Raw genomic sequence first — 18,123 nt, 5'->3', positions numbered from 1 at the left:
TATAGAAGAAGGACAAATGCTACGTCATTCAGCCTTGGCTTTAGTGGTTTCTGCATATAAATACATATTTAAGCAAAACAGGCTCTTACATATATATACACATATATATATGTACACACACACCCCTCAAAATTAATAATTCCTATTAGCCAAAGGGAATAGAGGGGATAAAATAATAATGATCAACAATATATTTAATTTCCTACAATTCTAGCAGAATATCCCAAACTCTTTACAGTCAATAACAGATTAAAATTGCTCAAGAGATAGATTAAAAAACAATTGAAATTGCTATTAAAACGTCAAAACAAAACAAATAAGCTGTCCAAATCTTTCTCATCTAATCCTCTTGAAAAGAATTAAAGCTTTCCTTTAGCTACTGGCTTGGAACTGTCAAGTATTCTTAAAAAGATGGCCCATGATACTAAATGTTTCTTAAGCCTTTTTGTCACTCTACTAAATTACTACCTCTCCTCAATCCGTATGGCTGCAGGCGCTAGCTTTTATGAAAATACCCATCCTATGATCTGACCTTGCATATGGAGCTCAGATCGATCATCAGAGACTGCATGGGATCAAACCATGTTCCAACATGACCAGGTTGTCAGGCCAGAGTTACAGAGTTTGGAACAAACTTTCATCTTTGCTGTTGTACACATAAAGCTAGAGTAGATCTGGCAAAGCAATGTAATAATGACCGACGTGATACCTAGGTCACTATTTCCGTATTATCTGACCGTGGCAGTCTGTCAAAAGTTGATGGGCTTTGCCCATATCTGGACAATATTATTAGTTATTATTATTATATTAACAATTACTAATTTTTGAAGTATTTACCCTTTCTCAAGTAGGAAGCAAAGGTCACAACTTTGAAGTAATATTTTACTATAACTAAAACCAGAAACCCCCATTTCAAAATCTGTCAAGTACTTTTCTTCTGGAACATGTAACAGGTGTGACTTTTTCCTGATCATAGTCATCCATACTTTTGTAACTGCTACCGTAAAATAATTTATTGGAGGGCATAATTTGATGGGATTGAGGAGAAACATGCTCAGTGATTTGGGCCAAATAACAAGTTTTCATAGTCCTTTATTACCTTAGGATTTTGAGGACAAAAGGACAATATTTAAACTTATTTTACAGTTGCACTGCATAACCTGATATTCTTAATAGAGCATTTTCTAAATAGGACAGGTGGTTTTACTGCCAGCAAAGTAAAGATGTCATATTGTCACATTTAATTTTTAGAGGCAAAAAATATACCACACGGATAATTAGTTTCACTCTCCCACGATTCCACATAAACAGCTCGTGAAAGACTGTTGTGGCAATGTCACCAAATGTCTCTAGATACATAAATTACAAACACATACCTATTTTTATAAATGAGATTTGGGAATATTATACTTGCACTGTATGAATGTCCCGTGGCCCCAACACAAATGTGTCTGTATTGAATAAATATCAGTATAACCACAACATTAATTTTCCTTTCACCTTTCACAAAGCACTGGCTGAGAAATCTAGTTTTATCTGTTTCCAAATGTTCCGTAGAACATCCAGTTCCTCCCTCAGTCTGCATAGATTTTTTTGATATTCAGAAAGCGCAGTGCGGCCAGACACTTTGCCCTCTTTTTCTTTTCTCTGTGCAACAGATTTGGGATGAAATTCCCCACTTTGGCCCTGAGCTAGGGCTAGTTCCAAGACTGGAGATGATTATTTTACTCCAGATGTGTTGCTCTCAGTGGTGCACTCCCAGCTGATTTCATCCCTGGTCCTTGCTCTGTGGAGTGCTCCGAAAGCGAATGCCCCTCTCATTCTTTCTTACTACATCTGTAAGGATGACTCATTGGTACGATGCTTATCAATGTTTTGCCATTGTTTACAGTCCAGTGCTGATCCATATCATAGAATAGGGGCAGCGAAGTTGTTTTATGTAATCTGATATGAACTGCACCGCAAAAATTAAGATTCTGTTATTGGCATGTCTTCCTGCCTAAAAGCTAGAAAGCTCCATATATGAGCTACTGTCACCTTGGAAACGTTCAGAAAAGAAATACCAACTGCCTGTAGAAGCACAGTATGTAGCCATATAGCAAACTGAACTGTCCAGTTCCACTAAGTTTCAAACCGTCATGAGGTGGAACTAAAGCAACTTCACTGAAATGCCGCTAAATTTAACTTCACAGTAAGAAAACAGCAGGGTTTTCATTTATACATGCTCGCTCCATTACCCAGTTTCTCAGAGATGTATCACTGGTGGTCAGTACCTACAAAATTTAGAAGAGTAGCATCAACCGATGCCTTTTTGTACATCTCCTGGAGCTTAAAGCTGGAATAGATTCACTGACTTTAAGTTGATAGATATAAGTTGTGGACTGGGAGATAAGAACTTGTCTGGATAGCCATAATTTAGCATCTTCAGAGGAACTGCAGGTTCTTCTCTCTTCTCGCATCTATATGGGAGATAAAAATCCAGATTGCCTTTCCCTAGTGACAAATTATTCACCTGACGCAAAGTCATGACCAGTGGCCAGGAAATCATGCAGTCAGATGTAACTGGTAGTGTCCACTCTGAAATGACTGGTGCTGATTGGAAGGGGGCTGCTGTAAAACTTTAATAACAAAACACCTGGTATTTCGGTATTAAATTGGACTAGCAATTTGAACTTTTTTCCAGTTCAGAGTGAATACTATGTCAACATTTCCTACAGAACGATGGTTCAGTTTCTAATCATCTCCGAATGCTATGTCTCTGGCTGCAGCAGTGGTTGTAATCCATTATGGTTTACACCAAAGTTACAAATCAGCTATTCTGTTTTGACTCAAGTGCTGGTTAGGTTTTTAGGAAACTTAGAGGTTAAACTCATATTTATTTATTGCTAAAACTACAGTTATCATTTTTTGTTGATGTTGTTATGAATTTCACCCAAACAGTTGTAAACTGGGACTGAATAAATACCCCGAATAAAAATATCACAGGAAACTGAAAATCAGTGATATTGCCAGGTATTCTTACAAGTGTTTTGTTGAGGGAAAAAAACATGCTTGGATCTTTTACATCCTGACGATAGAAGTGTGAGAACTGGCAGGTTAAGCGTTAACAACAGTTATATCTATTCTAGATCTGCAGAGAGAGCTATACAGTTAATCACTGCATATTTTTAGCCTACATCTTGTAGCTTTAATCCTGCAAATGTCTGTATGTAATTTGTTTTATGTAATATGAATAGATGCCATAAAATCCAGATTGCACCATCTATAGAGCTAAGAATGTCCATATATTTCTAAAGAATGAGGACCTACAGCATAAGTGTAGGACAATGAATTGGTCACTGTGAGTAATATATACGCTATACTGTGGGTGCCAGTGGAAATAAATACTTAGATTAGCAGCTTGTGCTTATATGCATGGTATCAAAAAACCAGACATTACTTCTTATAGCAACTATAAAAAAATTACAGAAATATTGCTTACAATCGAGGAACATTTTCAATTAAATAAATCCGAGAATGCCTTCCATCTCTATATACAGATCAGTGTGTATTTTGGTATAGAGCTCTGCTTAAAGAATGATGTCCCAGTATTTTAATAACTGAATTGCTTTGAATAGCTGAATTTCTCTAGCATGTCATTTAGGCCTAGTGCCAAGAATAAGGGGACAAGAATCTGCTTTTCTGTGAATTGAACTGCACTGTTCCTTAACTTTGTCAAGGTAATACATGGAATAGAGTAGAAAGGAAACCTAGTTAATTATCAGTTAAGAGCTAAAACCTGGTAACTGAACACATGGTAGCAAACACGCAGGTTCAGAAGATTGCTCTGAAGAACAGCGTAGTCCAACTGAGACACCTTTCATGAATATAGACATTTGGCTTTACTATGTAAATTACTGAAATATCATCTAAACACTTGTTCATTTAGTGATTTTGTGCATACTTGTAATGATTATTGAAGTGTTACAAGGAACCTCAAAACCTGCAGTTGCTGCTGAAGCTAGAGGAAGCATTCTATGATTCTATGATTCAGAGTGTGGCATTATAAATGGGCGGCATGATAAGTACACATTATTTTTGCTGTTAATAACCTTCAATTAGTAACTAATGGTGACATCCTATTGTCAGAATAGTACAGGCTTATTTCTGAGAGACATTTAAGACGGCTTCATTCTGGATTGAAACTTGGCAATCTTCAGTGCTCTAAAATGTGCGTGCTCCAACCTCAAATCCATATGTTTTCTGCATTGCAGAAGGTCACGTGAATTCATCAAAAAGATTTTTTTCAATCATAGTGCCACCAACTTGCTAAAATTTATAAATGTATGTAGAACAAATACGAAGCTGAAAGTTCACTGACAATTTCTCCCATTTCAGTTACCTGCGATCACCCCAACTAGATGACCAAGTCAGGCTAAACAGGGGTCACGAGTACTCCCGCCTCTGCAATTATTCACATTAATGCGAGGGAAGCGTTAATGCCGCCGTATTTTTGAAGAATCAGTCATCCCCTTATATATTAGAGAGCGCGTCAAAAGCTCACAAAAATGTATTAAAAAGCCTTGCCAATCAAGGCCGGAAAGACGTTGTGTTTCATAGTAGTTCATATTTCAACCTACACTACTAAAAATAAAATAATCGTCAAGCGAGGGGGGGGGGAAAAAGCCCAAAAACTGATCAACCGCTCAGCTGGTTCAAATCTTTGTAGTTCATTGGCTTGAATAAACCCGTGAATATCCGCCCTACATCTTGTAATTCTGCGTGCTTACAAGGGTGCAAATTTAGAAGGGAGAATTTAGAACCAGGATTCGCTCACCCTACAGTGATTCGCCATTCCCCAATGTAGGCCACGGCCTGCGGGCGGGCCGCTCCCGCCGACCGCCCCGGCACGCACCACCCCGCGGAGTGGGGGGGGGGGGGGGGGGGGCACAGGGAGCCGCGCAAACACCTCCGCCCTGCTTCAGCGGCTGCGGGGAAGCCGGACAGGAGGCGGGCTCTCTGCGGCGCCCCTGCCGCGCCCTTCGCGGTGGTTTGCTCCGTTGCCTTGGCAGCGGATCTAACGGCTGCCGGGTGCAGGCGCGGAGAGAGGGAGCGGTGTGGCGGCGGGCTGGGCCGCTGCTTCTGGAGCGCTTCTCCGCGGTCTGTGGAGCGCTTCTCCGCGGCCGGACGGTGGGTGGGGGTCCCGGGGACGGTCCCCCAGCCCTGCCCGGCCCTGTCCTTCCCGCTTCGGCGGGAGGGAGGCAGGCGTCGTGGTCCCCGTGACGGCGTTTCGTCTCCTCGGCCCCGCGCGGGGGCCACCGCTGTGGGCCGTCGGGCTGGTCCCGGTCCCGGCTCGCTCGGCGGGCTGACCCGTGAGCGGCTGCTAGCAGAGAGGCGTTCCGGTGAGGGAGGTGTTGCCGGCCCCCGGGCGGGCTTCTGGCAGTTTACAGGGTGGTGCCCCGTAGCGTGGAGTTGCGTGTGGTATTGCTGGGATGTGGTGGGAATCCGAGGTCGAGATGGTGTTTCGACGAGGCGAGGTTCAGGTGCCATGCGGCGTTCTGGGTCGTGGAAGCGATGTGGCTTTCACTGCCTGGCTTGCATCTTCCTTAGGGAAGGCCTTTGGGCCTTCTACCGTACTGTAGATTTTGGCCTAATTTACCAAAGCTCTGTTGCGTTGGGAGTTGCGCTACCTGACAGTACAGTGGCTTAGCAAAAAGTATTTGGGCTACTACTGGTGCATTGGCAGTTCATTTATGTTTGTGTTGCTTTTTAGTGCCACTATCATCCTTAAATCAGCCATAGCCCCGTGTAGGAATTCTGTGTTGGTGTGAAGGTAGTTCTTATCATTTAGTTGGTCTGTTCCGTATTTCAAATTCCATGGTGTATTTTCTCTGTTCCTTAACTAGAGAAAATAGCTACTCTCTTCTAGTTTATGTTTTAGAGTTATGCGAAAGGATTTACATAAATGAACCCAAAGCCGAGCCACCGCATTCATTAAAATTAATCATATGTACAAGTCTCTGAGTCAGATATTGATGAAATGCCCAACCATGTGGTAATAACTCATTCTAGATGACAGATACAATTTACTGTATTCTAATAAATTGTATCAACATTTTATAACAGTTTACTTAACATTGGAGAACTGCATAACACACAAGAACAAGTAGTGTTTGTTGGAGTTGTTCCCTAATCATTCCGAGTAAAGTGGTTGCCTAAGTGTATAAAATACATTCAGAAGGTTTGTTTTATTATTGAACTGATTGTTATTAAAAAAAATAATTAAAAATGGCAGTGTCCTTTCTTTTCTATGAGAGATTTATCGAAGTTGATACTCAAAAATGTGTGATTAGTACAAAGGTCTGTGATTGTATCCAATCATTTCACATGCATTGAGTATTTACTGAGTGCTATTAATTCATCTCAAGATATAGTCACCATTTGCAAGTTCAACTATTCACAACAGTCAACTATTGCAAGTTCTTGAAGATTATATATGTAAACCATGCGCTCTTCTCTTTCTTAGCCTGGTTGTTTTGAAAGAACTATCGGTATGGAAGATAATGAGATCAGTTTTAGTAAGGAAGAAGAGCAAACATCTATTTTACCATTTCTGGAAGAGGAAGAAAAAGAGGACAAAGCTGGACAGTGCTGTAATGTGGAGGAACACTGGGAAGGTGAAAATGATGAATTGTTTTGGTAACTCGCAAAAAACTAACATTAAGGTATCTTCTAATGTCGTAGATGAGAACAGTACAGCTGTAGGGTTGGATGACATTCCACATAGATGCAATGATTCCAGTAGGTGTTCTGTAACATTATGCTACACAGCTGTAACTAATCCAAATCTAACCCATTGTTCCTGTAGCAGTAAATTCTCTACTTTTTACCTCTGTCAGGCATTTTGATTCAGAGTTATTGATGGTAAAAATCTAATATTTGACTGTATGGACTTGATTCAGTTGCGCATACTTTGGCATCTAGTGCCCCTTGAAGTGCTCTGGACTCTCTCATCTGGCTCCAGAATGGTATAGGTCTTCCACAGATTCAACTCTATGAAGATACTGGATACCCTAAGACATCTAAACTGGCACCAGATACCTCTTAATAGGCAGCCAGTTTCTCTAATTGTGTCCAGAAGTAGATTTCAGTATAGTACATGAGGCAACATATCTACTATTTTACAGATTAACATGTATGGTGTAGCGCTGAATACTGATCTTTATGTTAAAAGGAGTTCTTAGGCTATTCTTTCATTGTCATTTTCTTGATACATAAATACTTTAAAAAATTTTGTATCTTAACAGTGCATTAGGATAAGGTAATGCAATATAAATATATTAGACTGTTGGCCAAAACCTGTCAAAACATTAGCCTACCCCCTTCCCCGTTCTTGTTTGGGTTTTTTTCCACATACATTGGATTGTTGGTGAGGCTATCCATAATGAAGGCAGAGAGCACTCTCCTGGTTTGGTTTGCAGGTGTACAATAGTAGTCCTGTGTGTTTTGCCATATGAATTTTTTTTATATACGCTGCAGTAATGCTATAAAATGTCATCTCCGATTCTCCATGTTTTGACTTGACAGCAAATATACTAGGGCTTTGCATTTTAAAGTTCAAGATCTCTTTATTAAATTGCTGTTTTAATATCTATTAGAATACAAGCTTGAAGAAGAGTTGGCTGGTGGTGGCGAGATGGGAAACAAGGACACTTCTGAAGGAGTTGGAGACAAATATGATTCTAGCATGTAAATAACTTATTACCAGTTCTAACAGTAATTTCCTTTGTAGAGTTAACTTACCTTTTCAAGAGAAGGTTTGGTTAATTCAACTATGCATCTTTTTGTCAAATTAGTCGTAGGCAATATAGACCTTTCCACAAAAAATAAATTGGTTACTACTGTTAAAACAATATGCTGAGTAAGATAAAGACAGGCTCTGGGCACTTTTTAATCTGAAGTAATTGTAAGTATGTACATGGAACACAACGATTGCACCACACTGATGTGGGCTAATTGCTCTCCTCAAAGGAGCGTTACACTAACCAATTTACATTTCTTGTAAAACCCAGCCAGCTCTTCGTATTAATATGTAGTGTTGTGTTCATATCCCTCTGTACTTGTAGAACTTCAGGAGCTGTTGGAAAAAGATAAGTTTGTCTGCTGAAGAATATCAGTGTCGGATTGTAAGTTTTTTAATATATACAGAGCTTTGTACCGCTGTGTAAAGTCAGTTAGCACAGAATTGGTATGATGATAGATTAGTACTACACTGGTTTTACAAGTAGCTGGTACAGCGGGTTTATTCTCCTGAAGAAATAAATTTCCATGTAACAGAGGTCATACATGAAAAGGAATTTAGTGGTTTGAATGTGCCCTTAAGTAGTTGCTGCTCTGTTCACAAAGATCAATGCACAGTTTGGCTTACCTTTGACAAGACTATTAGTTTCTGCCCCGGAATGACCTGGCATAGGGTTATAAGGCATGATAAAAAGCTCAAATAATGTTTATTAGTATATGTATGTGGGAAGCTACATAGCACATGTGCCTACTACCAGTGAATGTTAACAGTGTTACCATTATCAACAGAGAAACTCAAAATACACCAAAATGATTTAAAAAAAAACCCCAACCACCCAAACCTTCAGACCTCTTCTTGCTATATGTTTAAGCAGACCAAAATGATAAGAGAGATTAGCTCACTCCACCAACTTATCAGCTGTATATAATATGTTTTAAAGTAGTTTAGAATGTTCCCTTTGAAGTTTTAAACTATTGTTTGGGAAAGCTAGAATTTGTGAAGCCTAGGTATAATCAAGAGGAGCCACAGGCATTTGAAAACCAAGACATACAATTAATGCATTAAATGTGGGTATAAATATTCAACATCAGATATCCAAGTCTAAAAATCTTGGCTTAAATGCATGTATGTAAACTTCTTGTACAGATTATGTTCTTTTTTTTTTCCTTATTTATACTGGTCATATTTGTAACAGTTCAGCTAGAATAAAATGGAAAACAATTAACCCACAAATGTATAAGTGCATGAGGTACAAAGTTCACATAACTTTTCAATTCCTTATTATGTTTTCATTGTTAATCGTGTGTTTCAATTCAAAGGGAAAGCTTGGAACACTATTTGAGTGATGTTAATAATGTTCAGGCTGTGAAGTATACAGATAGAGTTTGCATATTAACCTTACAGAGGAACCTAAAAGAGCTCAATGACAGAGCCAAAGAAAAGGAACTTGCGGTCCAAAAAGTAAGGTTAGTGTTTAAGCGAACATAATCAATCAGCATAAATCGCCATCAAATACTGTGATACTGTATCTGTTATAAATATTACAGTTCATAGAATTTTTTCATGAAAGTTACTCGATGTAAACACTTGTTTAATATAACATATCCAATATATGACCAAACCCTTGTAAAGGATCAAGGATAAAAATTAATTACATACTTGAAAAAATGAAATACAATAATCAATGTTAAAGAAGAGGTGTTTGGTCTGGGAGAATTAGATCCTAATTCCTTTCAGGGATGTCTACACAATCCTGCTGGTTCAACAGTCAGTTGGAAACATCAAGCGGAAAATTTGTTGTAAACATTTTCCTAACTATAATGGAAATGGTAGATTAGAATCGGTGAAGTTACATACTTTAAGAGAAGCACCTGCTATGAGTGTTTTGCTATGTTAAGGTCACAGAGATATTCTTTACAAGCAAATATAGCTGAAGAAGGCTAATATAAAAAGATGTCACTTATGCTGTTGTCATTTTTTATATATCTGAACTATGGATGAAGTAAAAATAAATTCTTGTTACATTTTTCTGGATTTTTGGAGAAAATGTTTGAAATTAATAAGGGCTTCCAAAGAACGTCATAGTAAGATCTTAAAAGAAAAGTGGGATGGTGGTGGGGAGTTGGGAGAAGGAAGGAAATCCTAGCTGTGAATCTTGCTCCCAGAAGGAGGAGTTTCTTTGGAAAGAGTAAAGAACTTATAAAATATAAATAATCTGTTTGTTTCTTGCAGAGACAAGCTGAGTACCTGTCAACTGCGGATCAAGATGCTAGCAAAGCAGCTGGATTGTGTAGACACTGAAATAGAGAAAGAGGAGGAGGCTGGCAATGTGTAGGTAGAGAGTGTTTCTGGGTACCAAAGATTACAGGCATCCATTATGTTTATCTGTGTGTAATTAATGAGATAAACTTTCCTGCTTTCATCTCTTCCTATTGTTGAACAGTTGATAGAATTTTTAAGCATGTATATTAAAGATATCAATAGATCAGTGATGAAACCCGTTGCCATTCTCAGGTTAAGAAGTAACTGCATTAGCTTGGAAGGCTATTCTGATACAAGGGTATTGCACTTTCAGCTAGAGAGCAGAGCAATGTGTTCATTCCCATGCTAGTGAACGCTAATCTTGCAGTCACTTTCTGGCTGACATTTTTAGCAATAATTCCTCCTTTTGAAATGAAGGATAATGGTGCATTGGCTTGGGAATCATTGATCTCTGTGCTTTCTGGTCTAGACGTAATACTCTGTTAGGTAAACCAGTGCAGAAAGAGGTGGAAACTTAGGAATGGATAAGAAAGAGGCATATATTTTAAAATTTAACAACAACATGTTATTAAATCAGCCTAGCCCATTACTGTCAATTGTGTTTATCAGGGTCTCCATCACTTCTATTCAGTATGATGAACCAACACCAATGTGCTATGGCAGTTTTAGAGGTCATGGTTTGCTTCTGGTGACTATTACAATTGGGATTTATGTATATATATGCCACTTCTTTTTTTGTTTTATGTTGTGAAATGTACGAATGCCTTTCGGGAGTAGTTCTGCATACAGGAGCTGTTCTGAAACACTTTTGCTATAAAGTGGGAGGCAATTTACTGTACTCTTCACATTTGGTTTAAATAGAAAGAAGTGGGTGGCTTGTGTACCAGGAACCAGTGTATTGTGAACAAACTTCACAGCTGCATTTTATGACCTGTGTTAATCTTCAAGTTAGTATATGGATGAATGATAGAATGATAAAGGTAGGTTAGCTGCCAAACTGGAATAGCTGCTTTAACAAAAAATGATGGGTTGAATGCTAATGAGACTCCTGTGATGGGTGCTAGTACTCCCTGTTCAGGATCTCAAAGAGACAGTTCCAGTAACAGAAGTCAACAAAGACAGAAAAGCATTGTAGAAGTTCTTATGCTTATGATGGGTCAAATTTGGGGGTCTAGATTTGCAGAAGAATAGCAATGCTCACAATCTATTATATTTAGCAAGTAAATGGTGGAGTAAGAAGAGTTGATAAATTTCTGGCTTATGAAGCTCGAAGGTATCATGTCTTAGCAATAAAGAAAATACTAGCTACCATTAGCATTACTGATGCCCAATACAAAAATTTTGAAGTTAGAGTAGTAACTGCAGGTAGAAGATCATTTCCAATTTTCATTTTGAGGAACGGAGTTTATGTTGAATATTGCCAGTTCACTGTCTGTTGATTCTGTAGTGTGCTGTCTGCTAGTTTTCCTGGGTGGAGAAGACCAAGGATAATAAACAACTGTGTGGCAACCCTGCCCTTCTAGGCAAAGTACATGGAATATTGTAATGCCTTTTTAAAAGCAAAATCAGTCTAGGTTCTCTAGGTTTGCCTAAACTTATTTTTGTTAATAATTACTACTTTTATCAGCTTGAGAAATGAATAGTCGCATTAAGCCACTGGTCCATGCTTTTGAAATAAATACTCCTCTGTAAATTTCAACCAATATATAATAGTTGAAAGAAACCTATACCTTTGAATGAAGAATGGAGACTTAGAAGGCTAAATAAGAGACTGCATAAATCAGTGGATTTCTAATACATAAATCTCAGCCTCAAAGCTATTTTTTATTGTTGCTGATCTTGGGGGGGGGGGGGTGATTTTTTTTTTTTTTTAAATCTTTATTAGTTCCAATTTCTTCCTGATCATTTCTTTTTAATGTTAACAGCGCAGCCTTGTCCTGCCTTCAGGCAATGCACAAACGACTGTGCACTGAACTGGAGAAAGAGAAGGATTTTGAGTTGAAAATTGGTTTGACACTAAAAGAAAACATGTAAGTGAGGGAATGAGAAAACAGTGTGATGGGAGTCAATCTTTATTAAGTTCTTCATATGCTGTTTAATGAATTCAAAAGTCAATCACTACAGAAGTTGCTTGTAAATACTGAACTACATTTGCGGTCATGTGAGGCTGATTGCAAGGCAGAGGATCTTGAGAGCGACTTTTAGCCTGAACAGTTCATTGCTTAGGAAATTGGTTGCTGTGGTATAAGTTGTGCACCTAAACAGGTCTCATTGTAAATGGAAAATAAGCTGAACTAAAGTAAACCTGTCTGTGATACTGATCTCTGAATAAGCATAAATACTTCTAATTTATGCCTCTCAGTGTTTTTTATAAGGCATGAAGGAAAAGATTGAAATTGAGGATGATGGAGACATTGTAGGGGTACTGTGTATTTTTATGCTAAGCTAACATTGCTGCTTGTAATTGTTCACGCATACTAAATTATTTATTTATATAAGACAGAATAAAACTGTCTTTTGCAGAGGGCAGCAGGCGAGTGTGCTTACATTTTGGCAACAGAGGTACAACTACTAATGCCACTACATCAAAGGAAGAACACAAGCATGACTTTATAGATGTGATTAACCAAGTGGTTAACCAGAATACCGTATGTTCTGCTGCAGTGTTGTATAAGAGCTTTGAAATGCTTGACTCATTTATTGTGTGATTAGCAATCACTATATTAATCTGTTTATATGTATCCCTATCATATCTAAATTCTTTCAGCAAAGCACAGAAGAATAAAAGTTATGGTTTCTCCCTGATGTTATTTACTGTTGAAGAAAAAGCTGGTTTTCTAATTTTTCTTGGTTTTCATATTTTCTTCTGGGCAAACATGAATTTGAGAAACAGAAGCTTGAGCTTTATTTTTTTAACTTTCTTTTTAAAACCAGTATTTTTAATGTCTTTAAAATGAGATATGCTACTAGATATGAGCCTTAAGTCTGAAAGGTACAATACCTATGTCAGTAACAGGACATGATTTACAATATAATTTTAAAAAACAAAACAAAACATGGCTAGATTTTCATTTTCACCATAGAGCCTTACCTACTCAATAGCCTTAAGTAAGTGAAAGAATGTCAGTATTTCAGTGAAAACAGCTCATACTTTGCTTTTAAAGGCTTGAGGTGTGGCAGATAGAAACTGAGCAGGGAAAATATGAAATCCTCCTTGAACAACTTAAAAAAGATCAGGAGGAGCTAGAGATGCAATACCAAGAACGAGCAGAAGTGCGGATTTGGAAGGAAAAAATAGCAGCACTGCAAGCGGAAGAAAATCGTCGGTCTAGAGAAAAGTAAGCGCCTATAAGTCAGACTCTGCTTCCTTTCTGCATATTATTTTTAGCCAATTCACTGTTTCAGGTGTTGAGAAGATTAGCTAATTCAAATACTAGTGGTATTGTGTTTCTTAGCTGGGTTTTGTTGCTTCAGGAATATTTTATGATGAAATGGAATTAAAGGAATTGCCCAAAGTCTTGCAGTTACTCAGGTAAAGGTCTCTGATCTATGGAAATAAACTTCCTAAAGACAAAAACTGTGAATGCTTTTTGTCTAAGGAAATGGAGTTTATTAGGTGAGACTAACTGCATGTGTCTGCATTGCTGCTGGCCACCAGGACCTTCTGAATTTACGATCAAGTTTATTGAGATTTCTTGGAGAGAAAGCAGATGCTAGTTTATCAATTTGTCTATAGGTTTTGTGAAAACAAGAGACTGAGGCGGAGGGGAGGGTGGCGGGTGGAGACAAATGTCCTCATTTCAGCACATATTAATAAACTCCCCAACCCCACCCTTAGATGTCATTGTGTTGGAATCAAGGTTTTCTTAGTCCTGCTGCAACTGTTGATTTGCCTGTGTTTTGTAGAAAAGAGGAGGAATCCCAGAAAGAATATGAAGAAAGGCATAAAAAAATACTGGAAGATGCCAAAAGGAACCATGAAAAAGCAGTCTGCTTCCTGAGAAAAAGCATAGCAAGGTTATTGTTCACTCTTTTTCTATCATTGTATATTCTCTGGTGTACAATACTTTACCCTTTAGTCTTTGAAAAATAATAATTTTTCTGCTAGGTGTGTCTTCTGTTACCTTGGAAATCTTCTGCCACAGTACCAGTGCTGTGAAGCATTCAAATCTTACATGGCACAGAAGGACTTGGAAAGAGCAAAATCCACGTACTGTCCTAGTGTGGTCTTCAGGTTCCCTGTAGCTGAAGGGACTGTCGTTTTGATGAGATGCAGAGGGGTCTGATTACTTGTAGGCACTAATAATGATTTGAAACATTTTATTATATATGTGTGTGTGTTATTAGCTGAAGTAGTATAACTAAATTTCAGGTTTGAAACTTGCACTTGGCCATTCTATATTCCCTCTGAAATGTGGTAGAAAAGCTTTCTTGTCTGGTAAAATTGGTTGATAGGCCATTTCTTTGTGCTCCTGTTCTTTTCTGGTTGATGGTAAATTAAATGTTCGCTTCATAGGTTTATATTTATATAATTACTACTAAAGAAACTGTGAACATTTACTTACTTGTATATTAGGACTTAAATGAAAAAATGATTTGAAATAATTGTACTGTTTCTGTGTTTATTTTTCATTAGATGGCATGTGCAAACTTATAATAATTAAGAAAAACAAGCAACCAAATAGATTTTTTTTTTCTTTCCTCTGAGTAATGCATCAAATATATTGATCTTACTGATTTTTTTTTTTTCTAGTTTACTATTATATTAGCTGGAATAGTCTCAGGCTTGATTCATGCCCACATATTTCTAGCTTTTAGAGTTTCTAGGGTTTATTTTTAGTGTGGGTACAAGTGGTTGGCTCATAAAGTTCACTACGTAATTGTTTAGATATTGGTTATATGAGCAACACCTGAATTCTTACTTTATTTTAGCAACTAAACATATGTCATATTGTGGAACACATTATTCATATTCAAAATTAAAAAAAAAAGTTGTTGAACAAACTAGTTGAAAGCCTGCTGGCACTTGTAACTTGAGTGGTACCATATATAGAAGAGTCTTCCAACTGTTCCACTTTACCCACACCCAGTATCATAGTAAACACAGAGGCTTACAGGAAGAATGTTTGGTGACATTGACAATTACTACTTGTCAGGTTAAACATTCTAATACTAAAAGCTTTCCAGGATATGAGCCTGAAAGATTTTACTTTGCTTACAGAATTCATGAAAAAAATGCAAAGGAAGAAGCGAAAACTCAGGAGCATATGGAGAGAAGGATACAAGCTGTGCTTTCCCTGAAAAACAGCATAACTTCCAATAGGGTACTGCTGCTGTGGCTTAGATGGGGAATGAAGAAATTAACTTGTTAGACGGCTAGGTTTTAATGCAAGTAATTTCAGCTTTCATTGCAGAACTGTTGTGTGATGCTGTCAGACCACTGACCAAATCTCTTGAAACCGGGGATAATTTAACTATAGCAGTAATGGTGTTAGATTTGCATGGGCAGATTTTGACACATCTACTTATGGAGTTTATTCTGTCAACAAGTTAGTTGTTCTGGTAGGGTAGCTCTCTTGAAAATAATGCATACTACAAGTAAGTTCTCTGAAAACTCAGCCAGAAGCATTTCCAGTTGTTTGGATCCCAATGCAGAAATACTTCATATGGAGAAAAAAACATGGAAGAAAAACAGTTACCTAAGAATTTAAGTAATGTATATTAAGAATTTCTGAGCTATGCTACTTTGCTCTTCTACTTATGTTCTGTAGAATCTGAGGGAATGATCTTAATTGAATACCGATTTGGTTAGAACTGTATCTTTTCACATTGCTTCATTGAGTAGCATTTCAAGGGAAGGGTAGAAGGGTAAAGAAGTAGCCCTGACCTCTTCAGAGCTTTCTGCATCTCAGCACACCATGACTACTGTGTATATTAAAAACAGTAAGTTCTGCTTCAGAGAAATCTACCACAAATTTATACGTAGATAAGGGGACCAACACTAGATTCTCTGTTTTATATTCTTTAATATGTGAATCAAATATGTAACTGGTTTGTATGGCTTCATAGGAAAAACTCCAAACTCTCCAGGTTTGGAACAAAGCAATGGCCTTTGAGGCAAAGAAGCAGGAGATGAAAATGAGGGAAGCTATCCTAGCAGAAGGAGGCAATGTTGCCAAGGAAATTTTTCTCCATAAACGACTGCTAGAGCATGAAAAAGAGAAACAGTAAGTATTCATTTCTTTGTTAAACCCTCAGCTGCTTACTGGTGCTCGTGCAGGAATATATTGGAGCTCTGAATCGGATTCTGAAAACATAACATCTATGATGCTGTCTCAAGGGAGTGAACTCATTCTTATACTCTGTATTTGTGATATTTGTATAGTCTCTTTAAAGTGACTTGAACTTCTAACTTAGCTGTATTATTCAGAGAGCCAAAGTTAGGAGCCCATGTTCTATGAGTAGTGCAAAGAAGAAGAACTACTCCAGGAGGGAAATTCAGTGAACCTAAACTGGATGCCTGAAGTAACTGTACTTCTGTATCTCCTGAACACTCTCCCTATAAAGATTGAATAGCTCTCTTAGGCTTTTAGAGACAATCTCTGGAAGATTGCACTGCAGTAAGGTGCGGAAGCGAGGTACTCTCCTTTGTGCTTTTTTTTGATTGGTTACTCCTCTGCCTTTGTAGCAAAGTTGATAGGAATGTGCCTGTATCTCATCTGCTCCAGTCCAAAGCTTAATTATTGTTTTTAACCACATATGAAGATGAATTTGAGCTAAGATACCAAACAGGGTGGCTGAGGTATGTGTTTCTGCACACTGGCTCTGCTACAAGGGCAGTAACCTGTAGCAAATGTTAGAGATTTAAAAAGTAAAGGTTCAGTAAGTCTTAAGTTTTGATTAAATACAGCTTCAGTCTTGACAGCTGCATAACAGCACTTCTGCTATCCCTAAATATGTTCTAAAAATCATGTTAATAAAATAATCATATCAGTTCGTAGAGGTCTGCTGGAAATATCCAAATCTATTTAAGTTTTTAATCCTTTTCACCTTGCTTGCTTTCTCCCTTTCCCTGTTTCCCTTTGCAGGCCAAGGCTGATCACAGTTTGTTAGTCTTAACGTTAGTTGTGTCATGTTCCTCACAGCAGTTCTTTTCTAATTTCAGCTACCATCCTGCTAATCTGCTGAAGAACTGCTTAGTTTTTCTCCCAGGGCTGCCTTTCTCCTTTTCTGTGAAGGGATATTCTGTTTTCTCTGAGTATATTTCAGGCTGAATATATACTTCTGAATTATCTGTAAAAGAACATAGCTCTTCAGTCATTAAAGCCATTATGTCATTGATTTATATATCACCTATATAAAGATTCATAAAGACAAGAACTGATCATAGGGGCAGAGGATGGCTTTATACCTGGGGCATATAGCACCAGGTATAGCATTCCTGTGTCACTGTAACCATGATTAACTTCTTTGTACCGTGATTTTCCAAAAATGTGTTATAAATACAATGCCATTTATCTCCTGCAATGGGGCATCATGAGGCAATGTGCTTGCAGTGGCTTAAGCTTAAAGTTACTTAAAGTGCTTCAGTATGCAGTAGCCTGTATTTAAATGAGAGGTGATATTTTCTTTGCTCTTATTTAGAATCAATAATTATTTATATGGATTAGTTGAAGAGGTGAAAGTCTGTATTAAAAGCCGTCATTAGTGTGGGTAATATTTGTTGCAGAAAATTGTGTATTAAATTGCTGGTATTAAAACTGAGATTAAATTATCTACTGTCACTTTTGTCACATTACCCACAGTGTGTCATGGAATTTGTAGTAGCTTTGAGTTCATATCTTCCAAGTTCAGTACTTGCATCCTTACCTTTAACCATTCTTCCTCCCTTTTATTAAATCCACTGGCTTTCAGATAGGCAGTTTTCTTTAAATAGCTAACTGGGTTAGGAAAATTATTTTAAAACTTTGTTTTCAGTAGCAATGACTGGTATGCTTTGTCAACTCCTCAACTTCTAAAACACTGTAATTGAGTATATTTAGTCTGCAAAAATGTGTAAATAGCCTCTGAATTGCCTGGTG

At 37.8% G+C, this 18,123-nt stretch overlaps 1 protein-coding gene across 14 annotated transcripts in view; it reads left to right on the top strand.

Moving 5' to 3' along the window:
* Positions 1–4,015: 4,015 nt before the first annotated feature.
* CFAP74 (cilia and flagella associated protein 74) overlaps positions 4,016–18,123 on the top strand; it is a 51,473-nt gene continuing 37,365 nt past the window's right edge. For 3 of the 14 annotated variants that reach the window (XR_011324498.1, XM_069782738.1, XM_069782742.1), the window contains exons 1-10: positions 4,016–5,169; positions 6,506–6,656; positions 7,638–7,728; positions 9,100–9,246; positions 10,013–10,111; positions 11,968–12,072; positions 13,207–13,380; positions 13,949–14,059; positions 15,264–15,366; positions 16,112–16,269. Coding sequence is in view for 11 of the 14 variants with exons in the window: in XM_069782738.1 (XP_069638839.1) it covers positions 6,533–6,656; positions 7,638–7,728; positions 9,100–9,246; positions 10,013–10,111; positions 11,968–12,072; positions 13,207–13,380; positions 13,949–14,059; positions 15,264–15,366; positions 16,112–16,269 (1,112 nt within the window). In the remaining 3 variants the exon portion in view is untranslated. The other 11 variants (XR_011324496.1, XR_011324497.1, XM_069782732.1 and 8 more) reach the window with 10 other exon arrangements.

This window comes from Haliaeetus albicilla, chromosome 4 (assembly GCF_947461875.1).
Source record: "Haliaeetus albicilla chromosome 4, bHalAlb1.1, whole genome shotgun sequence".
Classification (NCBI taxonomy): domain Eukaryota; kingdom Metazoa; phylum Chordata; class Aves; order Accipitriformes; family Accipitridae; genus Haliaeetus; species Haliaeetus albicilla.
Note: the sequence above shows the minus strand (reverse complement) of the source record. Positions and strands in the feature narration are given on the sequence as shown.